The sequence below is a fragment of the Malania oleifera genome, chromosome 8 (genome assembly GCF_029873635.1).
Source record: "Malania oleifera isolate guangnan ecotype guangnan chromosome 8, ASM2987363v1, whole genome shotgun sequence".
NCBI classification, from domain to species: Eukaryota; Viridiplantae; Streptophyta; class Magnoliopsida; order Santalales; family Ximeniaceae; genus Malania; species Malania oleifera.
The window spans coordinates 95,476,874-95,492,405 of NC_080424.1; the positions used below are offsets into that span (position 1 = coordinate 95,476,874).

General features: G+C 36.4%; 1 protein-coding gene across 1 annotated transcript; it reads right to left on the reverse strand.

Moving 5' to 3' along the window:
- Positions 1–12,250: 12,250 nt before the first annotated feature.
- Positions 12,251–15,290, reverse strand: LOC131162826 (uncharacterized). The gene is made up of 3 exons (XM_058119421.1): positions 14,961–15,290; positions 13,756–14,097; positions 12,251–12,742 (listed from the first exon to the last, which is right to left on the reverse strand). The coding sequence occupies exons 1-3, from the start codon at positions 15,288–15,290 to the stop codon at positions 12,251–12,253; spliced, it is 1,164 nt and encodes a 387-aa protein (XP_057975404.1).
- Positions 15,291–15,532: the final 242 nt, after the last annotated feature.

The window sequence follows — 15,532 nt, forward strand, 5'->3', positions numbered from 1 at the left end:
AATATACTTACCCTACAGACAGGGCAGTACAAAATCCCCTCTATCTCTCTGAGCCCAATCTGCTCGCCTACTTGGATCATATGGAAAAGTGATAATTTACTGAAATGAGACAACTTTCAGTAAGACGAAATATGCTATTACCAGTGTGTGACAGATGAGTTTGCATAATTGTAATATCTGATTTAAAAAATATTGTATGCTGTAAACAACTGAGTCTAAGAAAACACTTATGAATAATACACAATACAACTCACACTGATGTTGCTTAGCATAAATTGTTTCTGAATATTCTATTCAAACATACTTTTAATATGTATAGATATGACTGCTATTTTTGTAAATCTAGTTATATAATAATAATAATAATAATAATAATAATAATAATAATAATAACTGAGAAAACTTCCCTGGATGGATAACTGAAATTGTGTATTTTCAGTATTATAGATCAGTATAGTTTTAAAATGTCATTTCGGATACAGTTATAATGGAAGTTTTATATTCACATTAAAACTCATGTTAGCCATACACTGGTAATAGTCTAATCCGTTTTGACCTTATAGGTTACGCCCGGTTTTGATTATGACAAATACTCATTGTATCTAATAGGTATTTGAGGTTATGTGCGGGAACCTAAATTGTCAAGATCATAATGCACATGCACATGGAGCAAATGATGAATGAAGACCAATTTATATTTAGTGTTGTAATATATTTTATTTGTGAAAATTGGTCTGTAATAGTAATTAGGACTCTGGTTTGTAATAAACTCACACACATCACATGCATGATTTATTACGGGTTTACCAATGAAGGCCCCAAGGATAGGGAAACCTACTCGCCCATACAAGTAGGTTCCCTCTGCCCTAATGCGTTATGTAGCTGTAGCTACTGCTACATCTGATACAACTAGCGCACTCGCCTTTCTCTGCAAGCCCTTAGACGAAGAGTGTGTCCTGCCCAATCGTAACATGTTCTACATGCATAGATACTTCTAATATCATAATACATTGTTTTTTCTATCATTATTCAACTATTTACCTATGTTCATTTCATTTTACATTGTTCACATTTCACACTTTATTTTCATTTCATTCATTTTCATTTTCATTTCATTTCATTATATACTCAGCATCTTTCAGCTGTTTTACCTAACATTTTTCAGCTGTTTTACCCAGTATCTTTCGGCTGTTTACATGGTTGCATTAACGTACACAAGCAGCATAGTTCATATCATATTTCATTCTCAATACAATACTTACTTAACCTGCATCTCATACATTTAACATATATTTCCATACAACATTCCTATTTACTCATGCCACACAATATAATAATAAAATTTATACACTGCCTGTAAAATTAGCCAACCAACATTTAATATTTATATGCAAATATTTTATGTTTTATGTTTTAAGTCTTCTATATATTATGAATGGTTGTGAAACATACTGGTATTGTGAATATTGAATATTTTTGGGAGATATGTGTATATATGGGAATACAGGTGGATGCATGGTTTATTATTGTGTGTAGATAGATTTAGAAAATTCTGGTATTATATTTGTTGGAAGATTATAATTATGTTTTTCATTGCGTACATGATATTAGAATGTGAATTACTAGGTAAATGAATGGATTAGTAGCACTCCGGGCCCACGTAGGGGGTTGGGGCGTTACAGATGGTATTAGAGTAATGTCCAGCCGAAAGTGTGATTAATTTCACATCGCCTGGATATGGAAATATTAAAGTATTAGGTTAGAGATGATTTATACCAGAGTATATGGTTGAGTTGCGATAAGGATAGGAAGGGGTAGATTAAGATACCGTTAGGAATTCTGAGTTGTGTTTCGTAAGTTTGGGGGCAGAATCCCTTGATGGTCTTCTGTGTTTTTCTAAAGAAGTAGTTAGCTTCAAAAAATCATGGTAAATCCATCGATGGTGATGTTTCCGAGCAAAGAAATTAGAACTTGGAATTTGAACTCCGAAGTTAGGTTGGTTGATTTAGGGAGAAAAATCTTTGAAGGAGAATAATTTAGGTAATGTGGTTTAACAGTTTGGGATCAACTTGGTTGTTTGATATTTAAATTGGAATATATGGAAATGTGTGGAATTCTTGAAATGAGGAAATGATTGATTAGTTAGCGAAATTTCGAGGACGAAATTTTCTAAAGGAGGGAAGAATGTAATAACTCGAAAATTTTTTTTAAACAAATTAATTAATTAAAATTATTAATCAATTAATTAGTTAAACATTATTAAATTAATGTATTAAATAAACAAATAAAAAGTAATAGTATGAAAATAAAAAAAGTTAAGACTAATTTAAAGGGTTGGTATTTTAAATCCATACGGAAACATATGCACGTATATGTAATACAATTCATTTTTCATAAAATTCATAAAAAATTTAGTTTAATATATATTTTTCCCCTTACCCGATTTCTTGAACTACACTAACAGGGACTCTGAAAAATACCTGCGGCGCTCACCTAAACCCTGAATCAAAAATCATAATTCTATTAAATTAACCCTAAATAAAATATTATTTTAATATTTTCTAAACCCATAAATTCTAAATAAATATTTATACCCTTAAATATAGTCAATTTACCAAAATTTTCAAATCTCACTCTCACTTTGGAATGAGGTTTAGAAAACCTCAATTGGAAATTTACTTATGTCAAAATGACGACCATCGTGGGTAGGACCCCATGGTGGTGCCTAATCGTCAATTTGACTCTAAATTTAAGGAGAAACTAACGATTTAGAGGAAATATATATTTCCTTAGGAGTGGTGCTTACGCCGCTCCTACGATAAATTCGCTCTAGTAGAAATGTTGGTGGCGGAGTTAAGAACCCAACGGTACCTTCTGTTTTCCAATTGGTCTAATATCTGCTGAGAAATTGAGAAAAGAGAGACACGAAGACGGAGGAGTGGATGAAGAAAGAAGGAGACTGAGAGAGGCGCAACGAGATTAAAGGAGAAAAAAGAAGATGGAATTGGATTTCAAATTGAAATCCAATCTATCTTATTACATTTAATATATATTATTTTAATATTATATATATATATTTATATATCTTTATTTCATTTTTTTATTTACTATTCCTTTTTATTTATTTATTTAATTAATTATTTCAATCATGTTTAATTAATTAATTAATTAATAATTAATCTTAACTTTTTATTTTCATACTATTTCTTTTTATTTGTTTATTTAATACATTAATTTAATAATGTTTAACTAATTAATTGATTAATAATTTTAATTAATTAATTTTTTTTTTGGGTTATTACACGAATGGTACCTAATTAATTAAGAATTATCCCCAAATTGAATTTTAATAAACTTTTAATTACTCCTTAAAAAAAATAAACAAATAAATGAATAAATTTACAAAATTAATAGAGTATACAAAAAATCTAGATGTGAATTAGGAATGTCTAATAAGACCTCCAAAAGAGGGGATCTTGTTAGAAAAACTCTCCTCAGAACTAATACAAGTGAGGTATAAAAATACCCATTGCCCTTTTTATAATCATCGGGACACACCTACACCAAAAAAAAATAATTAAAAAAAATCATCAAAAGGATTTTTTTTTTTTAAACATTCCCGGGTTTTTCAAAGTCTTTGTAGAATTTTTCTAAACATTTTTCAAAAAAAAACCTCCAAGATTTTTCAAATATTTTTCTCATTTTTTTCGTAGTTTTATTTTTCTATTTTTTTTATTTCAAGTCAAAATTACTCAAAGTTTTTTATTTTTATGATTTTTTAATATATTTTTTATACTCTATAATGAAAAACCACATTCAAGCATGCACATATTACTATATATATTTCACACTAAATGCATTATAAACACATATGTCAACACACACAGATATATAATATGCCTAGAGTAATCACAAACAGTTGTATATACAGGTATAAACTCACACCAAATACACATTCACGCACACACATGTATATAGATATATATTGGGGGATATATATATATATATATATATATATGTGTGTGTGTGTGTGTGTGTGTGTGTAAGTGGAGAGCGGAGGGATACACATGGGTGTGTGAAAGTATAAGTGGAGATTAAAAAAAATTAAAAACTCACTTCACCGGCTCTTCCTTTTCTTTTTCTCTTCTTCTTCCGGGTGAGGCTCTCTCTCTCTCTCTCTCTCTCTCTCTCATTTGTGAACAGTGTTGAAATTCTACACTTCGTCTCTCCCTCATCTATTTCTTTCTCTGCTCTGCGCTTCGTCTCTCCCTCCCTCTCTCTCTCTCTCTCTCTCTCCAATCTTCTTCTGTTTTCTTTTTTTTCTTTTATTTCACCCTCTCCGAAATCATCTCTCGAATCTCTTTTTTTTTTTTTTTTTGAATCTCATATTTTATTTTCATTTCTTGCATATCTAGACCACAAAAAAAATTTCAAGAACGGATTGAACTTCTCTAAGATAAGTTCCTCGTCCCATTTTTTATTTATTTCCTAGTTGGTTTACATTTTCTCAGGAAAATTTTCGCAAATTTTCTTGTTAATCAAACAACCCAAAAATTAAAATTTTGGAGTCAATATTTTCAATCTAAACACATATTTATTTTGAGCAACTAGAATTTTAATTTCAAAATTTGTGTAATTTAAAATAAAATAAAATAATAATAAAAAATAAAAACTAACCTCACTCTTCACGCTCCTTCGGTCTTCAACGTCCCCATTTAAAGTCCCATGATCTGAAACAAACTTTGAATTCTGATTGTTTGAATGACCTCTGGCGGTGTGCAAATTCCCTGCAATGTGAAAGTTGCCTTCTTTACTTTTGTGGATCTTGTGTGTGACCGAAATGCTTCCTCGCTTCAATGAATATTGCGTGCACTTTACAAATTCCTCACTATAGCTCTCACACTGAATTTCTTCACACACTGTCTGCTCTCAATATTTTGAATCCCCCCCCCCCCCCGGTTTTTGCTTTCCTTGAATCCCAATTTATAAGTTTAGGAAGACATTTAATTTTAAGCTCCCAACCAATTCACCACCCAGTCAGCCAATTTTCACCGGCTTATTAATTATTTATTAGCCAACAATTTCATTTATTGCTAATTTTCCTAACTGTTAATTTTTTTCGTCTCTTGTGCAGGTATGCAAGAATCGGCAAAGTCCCAAGACATTAATTTAATTTTGTTGTATTTTAATTTTTTTTTTTGTATTTTTTATGATGTTTATTTTTATTTTTATGATGCATTTCTCTTTTTTTGTATAATAATAATAATAATAATTTGTTATATTTGGTCTGGACAAAATGAGGTGTCTACATATACATAGTATATGTTGTATATAGTGAGTCAAGTGTGGTTGTAAAGAGAATTGAGAGGATTCTTGTATTACTCTTGTAATTTACACAAGAAGATAGTGAATCCTTATCGTTTGCTCCCGTAGATGTAGGCATTACTGAACCACATAATTCTCTGTGTCTTTGTGATTGTTATTGCTTTAATTTACTTGATGTGGTTGTGGATTGTTCTGTATATTCATCATTAGATTGTTGCAGTGTATGTTTGATCTTTTACATAAATATATATATTTCGTTGTGCATATTTGGGGGTTTTTTTACAACACTTTCTTTTATTTCTATAATCTTATATGAGTCTCCTATGCATGAATAAAACCATTGCCATTTTAAAGTGTCGTAAATATGGTATTATAAAAGCCATTTTTTTTCTTATAATAGAAAATATTTTATTTGAAATGGTGATCATAAGATTGAGTTATTTGATTCTTACATTAAGGGAAAGCAACATGATCTTCCTATAGATGGTCTTACCTACTATGATAGTTGATGAGATTTTAATAGTAGTTTGTAAGTGTTTGGAAAACTAACTATTAAATATTAAACATCTTCCATCGATGTCATGGACACTTTAATGTGAGAAAAATATATATGGTATCTCTTCATTCTATCCTATTTGTTTTGTTAGAACATATGGTCAAACATTCTTTTACTTTACTAAATTTATTGTTAGATTATTGTTTATATGTTTTTACATTGAAGTTTTCAAATAATCCAAGGTTTATAAATATATGTGTATTGTTAATTTCCTGAAACAATTTGCTCTATAATAGGGGAGATATTGTTGTTGATCATTATTCGGAATAGGCATCGATTATTATTTGGAATAGGCAATTAACACAACACTCAAATTTTTCAGTTACATCCTTATTTTATCAATCTTTGCAACTTTTGAAATATAAAAATACTAGCTTCATCTCTATCCTAAACTATTTAAGTTACTTTGCTAGGCTACAGGAGTGAGTTTTTTTTTTCTTGTGGTTGAATGAGAGGCTTTGGCGTCTAAATATGACGAGAAATTCTGAACCATCTTCCATTGGATTGTAACTTCAATAATATTTGATCCCAATCTCTCTTTCTTTTCAAGATCAAATATACAATGCGTGCAAGGCACATTCTAAAATTATGTACATGTGTATATATGTATGAAGCAAAATGAGAGACAAATCAAAAGAAATAAAAACACTATAATTTGCAGAGTTTGGTAAGGTGAGATGCTTGCGTCTATGAAATTAACTTGTGTGAAATCTCTAATGTATTATGAACGCTTAGTTACATATACATACAACCCTTAATTAATAGTGCTGTATAACAACATAATGATACCATGTCCTAACTCAAAATTACCAATATTAACATTGATGAGAGAGAAATATGGTCACATGCAATAAGGAGTGATTGGCAATTGACGAGAGTACTGTTGGGCTATCCCTAGGAAATAATAGGGCATGCCAGCACTATTAAGAAGAAATATAAAGGGGCTCCTTGAGATATTACTGTTACAGTTATTTAATTATATATATTCTATCTTGACTTTAACTTGAATGGTTCTGTTAGTATACTTCCTAAGTTACCCTTGTATCCTTGTATATTTCCTAAGTTACCCTTGTACCCTTGTATAAAGTCTTGTATAGTGTTAATAAGATTTACTGTGTGTTTCTCTTCTAACATGGTATCAGAGCCTACTAGGGTTCTTTAATTTTTTTTCCGCCGCCGTCGTCCCGTGAAGCTAGCACCAGCAGCCTCCCGTGCAATCCGCCATCGTCTCCAGTCACCCGAGCTCCTCGTCCAGCCGTGACAGCCAGCACCCGAACCACCATCTCTCCTGTAGCAATAGACCGTCGTGGTTTGTTCGTGGCTCCCTCTCGGTGTTCTCCAGGCGTCGTCTTCGTTCTCCACCGTCTCACGTCTCCTTCTCCAGCGTCGTCTCTGCACTCATCGTGGTCGTGTTCTGTTTGTGGCATCTTGGTTCATCGTCTCCTTCTCCGGTGTCGTCTCTGTTTCTCCGGTGTCGTCTCCGTTTGTCGTCTCTACACTCGTGGTGGTCGTGGTCTTCCGTTCTCAGCCATCTTGGTGGTGGTCCTTCTTGATTCTCCGGCGACCTTGCTTATCGGCGTCGTCTCATCGGCTTTGTCCCTCCGGCAGCAATAGCATCAGTTCCATTGCTGCACCTTCTGGCAGTCCCTCCGCACGGCCGTCTGTGCTCCACTGCAAGTCACTAAAGAAGCACCCCTTCTCTCTTTACAGTGCTACCATTTTATTTATTTTTTCCTACTCTCCAATAGAAGCCCACTACTAAACACAAAAAAAAAAAAAATCTGCTGAGTTCTTACTCTCCTTCCTGTGCTTCAAATTTTCCACCATTGTCCTTACATTTATTCTTATTATTTTTTAATGGCGTCTTTCATCGATGTTGCTCGCCCTATAGAGATTATTTTGAATGACTCCAACTACAATGCGTGGGCTCAACAAATGTCAGTTTTTTTGATTGGTCGACGATTATGGCGTTTTGTCATTGGAACAAAACCGAAACCTACCAAAACTGCCACGCAATCTACTGAGGAGTTTGATGAGGCTTTTGATGAATGGGAAAGTATTCACTGTAAGATTCTTTCTTGGTTTATTAATACCTCCGTTCCTACTATTCAGAGTCTCCTTCCTAAGTTTCGTAATGCCAAACTTGCTTGGGATTTTTGGGCCAAATGATACAACTGTGGCAGTGATGGTGTTCTTGAGTTTCAGTTGGAAACTAGGCTTTCTCATATGCATCAGGCACCTGGACAGTCTATTGCCGAGTTTCATGCTCAGGTTAGTGGCATTTGGGATCAGCTTTCTCATGCTGACCCTGATTTTTCTGATGAGCAATCAATTCAGCTTTTTGCGGCATACTGGGATCGCCGTCAGTTCCTATACTTTATGATGCATATCCGGGATGAATTTGAGACTACTCGAGCTTCTTTGTTACATCGATCTCCTCTTCCTACACTTGAAGTTGCTCTTGCGGAGCTCATTTCTGAGGAGACACGACAACAGACTCGTTGGGTTCATTCTACCGATAAGATCTTGGCTACTGCTTCATCTAGTTCATCTACTCCTACTGCGGCTGTTGCTTCTTCTAGACCGCGACGTTTTAATGGCCAGTGCCACTATTGTAAGGAGGAAGGTCACTGTATTTCTGATTGTCCTAAGAAGAAGGCCAAGGATGCTAGGGATGCTCTCAAGGCCAAGACATCTTCCTCTTCTAGGCATGTTGCTGCTGTCTCCACCAGCTCCTCAGTTAATGCTCCATCTCCTGCACCTCCTTTGTCGTCTCTTTCTGCAGTTGACCTTAAGGCAATTGTCACCCAGGTTCTCTCTCGCACTTCTATTGCCTTATCAGTCTCCACAGGTATCTCTTCACCTTGGTTTATTGATTCTGCCTGTTGCAATCATATGACCTCTAATTCCTCTTTAGTGACGCATAAGCAGTCTCTAACTCCTGTTCCCTTGATTTATACTGTTGATGGTTCGCATATGTCTGTTAGTCATCTTAGTTATGTTTCTACTCCTTTTCTTTCTGTACCTAACACATATGTTGTGCCTAACTCGTCTCTCAATCTCCTTTCTGTTGGTCAACTTGTTGAGAGTGGTTTGATTTTAACCTTTTCTCACAAAGGTTGTGATGTGCAAGATCCGAAGACGGGCCAGCTTGTTGGGACCGGGCGTAAAGTTGGTTGCCTTTTTCGAGCTCACATCTCTGCATTTGCCTCGTTCGTGTTCTCCCCCATCTATTTCTGTTGCAGTGTCTTCCTGTGTTTGGCATTCTCGTCTCGGTCATACGTCATTACCTCGTGTTTAGTCTTTAGCTTCTAGTGGTTGCTTGGGAAATGTTAAGTTTGAACCTTTTGATTGTATGTCTTGTCAACTTGGGAAACAGAAAGCTTTACCTTTTAATGAAAGTACTTCTCTGTCTTTTTCACCTTTTGATTTGGTTCATTCTGATATTTGGGGACCTGCTCCTGTCCCTACTAAGGGTGGGTCTCGTTACTTTGTTATTTTTATCGATGACTACTATTGGTTTACATGAATTTATCTTTTGCATGATCGCATTGGGTTACTTATTGTTTTTCGTGACTTTAAGAAAATGATTAAAACTTAATTTAATCGCAACATTAAAGTCTTTCGGTCCGACAATGCCCTAGAATATACTTCTACTCCTTTCATTGCAGAACTTCACGAGGCTGGCACCTTATCCCATCGATCCTGTCCATTCACCTCCCAACAGAATGGTCATGCTGAACGTAAGCATCGCCACATCCTTGACACTATTTGCTCTCAACTCTTCTTTGCATCCCTCCTAGAATCCTTTTGGGGAGAAGCTGCTCTTACAGCTGTTTACACTATTAATCGGGTTCCCACCCCTACTCTTTCTAATAAATCCCCATATGAGGCTCTCTATGGAAAGGTACCTGATTATTCTCTTCTCAGAGTATTTGGTTGTGCTTGTTTTGTTTTGCTCCCACCTCATGAACATACAAAACTTGAACCTCGTTCTCATCTCTGTTGCTTTCTTGGTTATGGCATTGAACACAAGGGTTATAGGTGCTACGACCCCATAGCCAAGCGTCTTCGAGTCTCTCGACATGTTCAGTTTTGGGAACACAAAATGTTCACTAGTATCTCTCCATTTTCTTCTAATTGTCCCTTATACTCTCCCATTTTCAATGATCCTGCCATCGATCTCTCTCCCGATTTTTCCTCTAGTGCAGGTCATGACAGCTCATCAAGTGATCACTCTGTGTCTGCCTCTCCCGAACCTGGCCCGTCTGATGATCATGCCATCGCATCCACTCCACCTGAGTCCTATGATTTGGATGTCCGTAGTTCTAGTCGGGTAAGGGCACCTCCTACCTATCTTAGTGATTATCACTGCTTTTCTACTCTTGACTCCCTTCACGAGCCTCACGATTATCATGAAGCTTGTTCTATTCCTGTTTGGCAGCAAGCTATGTCTGAAGAACTAGACGCCCTTCACAAAACTCATACTTGGGACCTAGTTGACCTGCCTCCTGGAAAGACTGTAGTTGGGAACAAATGGGTGTATAAACGGAAAACGAACTCCGATGTTTTTGAAGTAAGATATAAAACTCGTTTAGTGGCAAAGGGCTTTACTCAGGAATATGGCATTGATTATGAGGAGACATTTGCTCCTGTTGCTCGTATTACCTCCGTTCGCTCACCGTTGACTATTGCCTTTGCTCGCCGATGGCCTTTATTTCAGATGGATGTTAAGAATGCCTTCTTACATGGTGATTTGGCTGAGGAGGTATATATGCAGCCCCCTCCGGGATATCCTCATCCTTCTAGTAAGGTCTGTCGTCTCCGTCGTGCTTTATATGGGCTTAAGCAAGCTCCTCGTGCTTGGTTTGCCAAGTTCAGCTCCACTATTGCACAACTTGGGTTTGCCTCTAGCCCTTATGATTCAGCCCTTTTTACTTGTCACACAGCTACTAGCATCACTATTTTACTACTTTATGTTGATGATATGATCATTACTGGTAATGATACTACTGGTATTAATGAGCTTAAGCAATTTCTGTGTCAGCAGTTTGAGATGAAAGACCTTGGTTCTCTTCGCTACTTCCTTGGCTTAGAAGTGTCTCCTACCTCTGATGGCTACTCTTTGACTCAAGCTAAATATGCTTCTAATCTTCTGACACGTGCCGGTATCACAGATTGTAAGATCACTGATAGTCTACTGGAGCCCAAGATCAAACTCCGTCCTACTGATGGGAGCTTCTTCCTGATGCCACTCGTTACCGACAACTTGTTGGGAGCTTGATTTATCTCACTGTCACTAGACCGGACATTGCCTATGCAGTGCACCTTGTTAGCCAATTTATGTCAACTCCTCGTTCCGTTCACTATGCAGCTGTTCTTCGCATCTTACGATATGTGAAGGGAACCCTATTTCATGGGCTTTTCTTTTCCTCTCACTCATCCTTGACATTGCAGGTTTATTCAGATGCTGATTGAGCAGGGGACCCTACTGATCGTCGATCTACCACTGGTTTTCTTTTTCTACTTAGTGACTCTCTTATCTTTTAGCGGAGCAAAAAGCAGATTGTTGTTGCTCGCTCTAGTACTGAGGCTGAGTATTGGGTTCTTGCTGATACAACTTCTGAGCTTCTTTGGCTTCGTTGGCCTCTCCATGATATGGGTGTTCCTCAGCCCTCACGCACTCCGCTTTATTATGACAATCACAGTGCTGTCCAGATCGCTCACAACGATGTTTTTCATGAACGCACTAAACACATCGAGATCGATTGTCATTTCGTGCGTCATCATCTTCAGGAAGGGACACTTCGCCTCCTGTCAGTTCCTTCGACTAATCAATTGGCTGATATCTTCACAAAGGCTCATCCACCTGGTCGCCATCGTGTTTTAGTATGCAAACTCCAGTTGACATCTTCAATACCACCTTGAGTTTGAGGGGGCATATTAGTATACTTCCTAAGTCACCCTTATATCCTTGTATATTTCCTAAGTTACCCTTATACCCTTGTATAAAGCCTTGTATAGTGTTAATAAGATTTACTGTGTATTTCTCTTCTAACAGGTTCAAAAGGCCTCTTGATGCCAGAAGATGTATGTCTCTAACACTCTTACTCCTAGGTTATACTGATTGTATGTGAATGCGAAAAATCAGTGTTCCATTTTTTGCATCAACCAACATATCATGACACAAGAGACTTTTACTTCAAGATTCGAGCTTAAAATTTCCCATTTAATTCATACTGTTCGATTGATTTACGTGCTCTTTTTCCATTATCTGTGTTCTCTAATTATCATTCACTACCATATTTTCAAACAACTCCTTTCTAAGGAATATGTACACGCATTTAATTAAACAGAGAACCAAAAATGTTAGTTGTCTGCAGGCTCCCTCTTAAGGTCGGCGGGAGGCAGAAAACAGTCCATGGACAACCCACAAATATTGAAATCAACGTCTTCGATTTTCCACGTCTCCTCGATGCGCTTCTTGGTGCTGACGGCGCCGCCGTACCGCAAAAGAGTGGCGACGGTCTTGCCGCCGTGGGCGATGTTGATGCTGTCGACGTAGCGGTAATCTCCGACAGCGGTTTCCATGGTGGTTTCCCAGAAAACGCTGTCGTCTCCGCGGACGGGCTTCATGCGCACCAGCTTGCTGTCCTCGAACTGGACGAGGAGGCCGGTGCGCTGGCTGAAGTAGCCCCAGATGGTGTGGTGGACGATCTCGGTGTGGGCGGTGCTCTGGGTCTTCAGCGTGCTGGCCCCCGTCTCCAGCTTTAGGATGAAGCAGTCTTCGTTGTTTATGTTCTTCTCTCCTATGCACACTGCCTCCAAGAACAGGTTGGCCGTTGACCTAGGGTCCAGTCCCTGGCTCACAGAAGAATTAACCAAGCATGATGATAACAGGGTTCGGAACTTACTAGGACGAAATGAAAGTGGGAAGGAATGGAATCCATTTGAATGAGAAATATAATAAAATCAAGTGAAAAATTTGATCTCATTTTCTTTCACTGCAAAAGTGTAATTAAATCAGAAATACAATAAAATCAAGTGATAAATTCGATTTCATTTTCTTTCATTTTATTCTATTCTTTTATAAAAAAAGTACAGAAATATAATTAGATATGAAATAAATGTGAAAGAAACATAAATTTACTTTTATTAATTTATAAAAATATTATAATCATAAATTTCAATTCATCAATTTAAATTTAAACAAATCTAGGTAAAATTTAATATAATTTTCACTGCACAAAATTAAATCTATGGGATTTTTCAAAAATACATTCCTTGTAATCTAGTTTACAGCAGTTTGATAGCTGTAAAATGGGTCTGCTTGAATTTTTTCAATTCGACCAGACACCTCAGTTAATTATCTTAACATAAGTTTCAATTAAAATTAATAGATCCCAATTCTTTGTTGGTATCTCTCTCTTATTTATTTATTTATTTATTTTGTTTAAGAAGAAATTGTTAAGTTAGGTTTCTTAATTATTTTAAATTTTAATCTTTAAACGATTGTGAAATAGTTGGACTCTAATAAATAATCATTCAACATTTAATGCTTTGATTATTTTCTAAAATATGACTTGATTAAATAACCTAATGTAATAATTATAGTTGACTTTTTAAAATCATTTGCTATAAAAAAAATTCGATCTTATAATTTATTAATTCCTTTTGTTTTGCTAAGCATGATTTATTAATGTTTAAGAACATGGAATTTTCCAGTCTTAAACTTAAATTCACATGAACTTAATCAAACCCTTAAAAAAAATATATACGAACCCAAATTAATTTAGAATTTGAAACTCAAAGCTCCTAAAGGCAATGCTGCAGAAATTGGATTAATTGAGAAGGTGAAGATGAATGAATGATACCTGGAAGAAGCGACGGAGAGGTCTGGGAGGGCCCCTGTTGGCATGGGAAGCCTGGGACGTCGACTCGCTCCAGGCGACCTTGCCGTCGCTGCCGGCGCTGACCTTGTAGCCGGAGACGACGAGCTCAAGGTACCACAGGTCGGGGTTCTTCTGCCACAGCACGAAGCCGCCGACCTCGCTGCTTCCCCTGGCCATGTGCATGCTTTCGTCGCCGTGCCTCATGTCCGACGCCACCATCTTCACCTGCCCCACGGCGTACATGCTGTTCACCGAGTTCAGCGCCGCCAGCCCCCCGGTCGCCGCCACGTACTGTTGCACTATGTACTGTGCCGTGGAGGCTTCCTGTTCTTATTACAACCCCCCAAAACTAATTCAATTAGTACATACGTACCACTGCAAATTACATACATCAATATAATATAAAACATTTTGCAAAAATTCTTTCTTAAAATCAATTTTTTTATCAAGATATATTATCGTAAAATTATAACTTAATTTTAGACAAAAGGCACTACCACTGCTGAGGCTTTAATTTCAAAAATTTCACAGGCTTAATGTTTGGAACTTGAAAAAATATTTAAAAAAAATTGAAATTAGGAAGAATTTTAATTTAAAACGGAGGAAGAAAATAAAAAAAAAAAAATCAAATAAGTAAATAAAATTTTAATTTTATACATTTGTAATATTTAAATTTTTCAAAATTTTAATCATTTTGATATAAAGAAAAAAAATAGTAAAAAATGATTTTCCTTCTTCTTTTATTTTTCTTTCCTTTTTCCAAATAAAATCCTTAATCCAAATTGACCTTTTAAGTTTATAAAAAAGATACAAATCATCTTTTATATTTAGTAAAAAAAAATTAAGAAATATACACTAATATTTTAAGAATCAAATATTAAAATTTTTGAAATTTCAAAAAAAAATGTGAGACTGCTCCCTATTATAAAAGAATTCCACTTTTCATATTTATTGTCAAGAAAAGTAAGAAAGAAAATAAAAAAATAAAATTTGACAATGCTTAACATTTGATTTTTCTTAATTTTTAATCATATTTAGAATAATTTTTTACTTTAAATAATATTTAATATAATCAAGAATTAATCTCCTTATTTTCATTTTTTTCTTTTTCTAAACAAAATTCTTAATTCGTTGAGGAGAAGTCAACTGATTTTTGATGAATGAAGAAGAAGGTGGATGATGCTTACAATGGAACAATCTTTGAGGGGGCGAGCGATGGCGGCTTGCCGCAACTGGACCTGGAAGGGGACGAGGGGAGAGCCGACGAGTTTTAGCAACGACACGAACTCGTGGCTGGAGCCGGCGGCGAAGAGGCGCGCGTTGTTGGTGGAAGAGGAAGATTTGTGATCGGCGGTGGCGGCGTACTGCTGGGTTTTGAGCCATGCGCGCATGTTCTGCCACCTCATGGCGGCGGTGCTGCCCATGCCGGTGAACATTTCCTCCGGGATGGGCACCTCCAGCACCGTCTCCAGCCCATCTTCCCTGTCGAAATTGGGACACAACGTCCTCATATGCATGCATCAAATCTCAACACTACTGCATCAAATATTGGAAGCAATGGGGCTTGGGATCTCTCTCTCTCTCTCTATCTCTCTATCTCTCTTTCTTCTCACCTCTCCTCTCTCTCTCTCTCTCTCTCTCTCCGTGTGTGTTGGTTGAGAATTGAGAAATTGAGATGGAGGTGGTGCTGGGTCGTAGGTGTCGTGAGGGCACGATTATGGGGGGAGGGTCTTCCGTCTAAAATTTAGGAACACCGGAC